The sequence below is a fragment of the Sphaeroforma arctica genome, assembly GCF_001186125.1.
Source record: "Sphaeroforma arctica JP610 unplaced genomic scaffold supercont1.298, whole genome shotgun sequence".
Lineage (NCBI taxonomy): Eukaryota > Ichthyosporea > Ichthyophonida > Sphaeroforma > Sphaeroforma arctica.
In genome coordinates, this window is record NW_014040260.1 from 2,305 (window position 1) to 4,426 (window position 2,122).

At 43.2% G+C, this 2,122-nt stretch overlaps 1 protein-coding gene across 1 annotated transcript in view; it reads left to right on the forward strand.

Moving 5' to 3' along the window:
• SARC_04953 (hypothetical protein) overlaps nt 1-1,795 on the forward strand; it is a gene marked incomplete at its 3' end in the record, with an annotated part of 3,559 nt that extends 1,764 nt beyond the window's left edge. Inside the window, exons 4-5 of the mRNA XM_014301192.1 lie at nt 592-738; nt 1,617-1,795. Coding sequence (XP_014156667.1) covers nt 592-738; nt 1,617-1,795 — 326 coding nt within the window. The remainder of the gene's footprint in view (nt 1-591; nt 739-1,616) is intronic.
• Between the last annotated feature and the right edge of the window lie 327 nt (nt 1,796-2,122).

Below are 2,122 nucleotides of genomic sequence, written 5' to 3' on the forward strand. Positions count from 1 at the left end.
GTTATATATATATATATATATATGTATATTATATATATATATGTGTGTGTGTGTGTGAGAGAGAGAGAGAGAGAGAGAGAGTGTGTGTGTAGGTCTATCTGTATGTGTATGTGTATGCATCACGTGTGTACACTCATATTACACACCTGTTTGCGCTCAAACGCACAACCAGATGTACACAGATAGCAGTGTCATCGCGACCAAGAGATATCACAGTATAGAGACCACTGTATAGGGCACGCATATGCACATAGTTATGTGTCGAATGCGCAGTATGTGCCATATGTGTCAGACTCGCATTGTGTGCACCTACACATACCATTCAACCTCGCACTGTATAGCACTGATAGGTACACCAACACCTCTCTTTCACCGCCGGACATGTGTGTGCTCAACGGGGCATGTGCGAACATACGTACACACGTACACACATAAACACACATATATATACATATACACTCGCACATACACACACATGCACACGTATACACACGCATATAAATTCACGTACGTGCATATGCATACACGTACATACATATGCATATATGTCACCCCCACTCACAAAACACCCACTCTCGCACGCTTCCGCAGGCACCCTCAGACAGTTGGTAACGTCGGCAGCAGTCGAGGGTAGTGTAAAGGGGCCGTATGACTCATCAGGCATGTATATCCCTACGGCGTTTAGGGACTACCAGCGCTCATGGACATCAGAGTTCTTTGGACAGAACGGATATCTAGGTAAGCTCAGTGGTTATGAACATACTAGTGTTGGCCAGTACAGCGCATGTGTAAGTATTGTATGTATTGTAAGTCTGGATTCTAACTTCAAACCTCCAATCCCTGGGCCTGTCCCTGAACTCTACATCTTCAAACCTAAACCTTGGACCATTGTGTTTGTTGGCAGAATGAATATTCAAAAAATCTTTGTAATTGTCAGTACAGCGCACTTGTATTTATGGCTTTGCTTATCTATACCCTAACCCTTTTACCCTACACCTTAGTATGTCTTTGCAGACTAAGCCTTACATTTGTTAGTCGAGTGTATTTGTTATTGTTTACTTGGTTCTGATATATTATTAACCTATATATTATTTTTATGCATGTGACTATTTATATATTCCCTTGTACCAAGTACCCGCAATACTTCTTATGCATGCGACTATTTATATATTACATTGTACCAAGTAACACACAATACTTCTTATGCATCTGACTATTTATATATTCCCTTGTACCAAGTACTCCGCAATACTTATGCACGCGACTCTATTCGTAAACTCCCTTGTACCAAGTATACCGAATACTTCTTCCTATTGAAATTTTCATGCGATATTCATTCCATTTGTTTTCAGTCCACTCTGCTGCTCCTGTATTTACTCCCTATCTCCTATCCCCCCTCCCCCCCTCATATAATGTTCATGCATCCTTCCAATCCGCGTCCGTATATTCATTCATACACACTACGCTTAGTCACTCTTTCTTTTCCACCCCCTCAGATGTCAGAGAAATGACCACACACTACACTTAGTCACTCTCTTATCTATCCACCCCCTTAGATGTCAGAGGAATGACAACACACTACGCTTAGTCACTCTCTTATCTATCCCCCCCCTCAGATTTCAGGGAAATGAAAGCCATGCTAATGGACGACCCAGCAACACACACCGCTGCGCTGCCTGGTCACGTGCTTGGCCACGTGTTCGTTGGACTGGGTATACTGGCCAAGGTAGACTGCGCCTGTGACGAGGCACTCTCCACACAGGGCTTCTACGATTTAATGGTACGGTATGGGTAGGGTTTAGGGTTTGTTTTGTGGGTATATATGTGAGTTGATGGTGAGTTATAGGGTTTAGGGTGTGTTTTGTGTATATGCATGTATGTGTGTCTTCTGGCTGATTCATGTGTGTGCATGCTTCAGTAGTTACAGATATGTTTGTGTGTCTTCTATGCATGCATACATCGCCACAGTCGCAATGGGAGTGTTTGCCGCCGTATTCTGACAAAGGGGGGTGGTGTCTGTAACGTGGCTCTCTCTCTCTTTCTCTCTCTCTCCCTCTCAACATGGATACTGCAACCCGTTCTACTAATACGACAGGTTTGTTTGATTATGTACCCTTAAAAG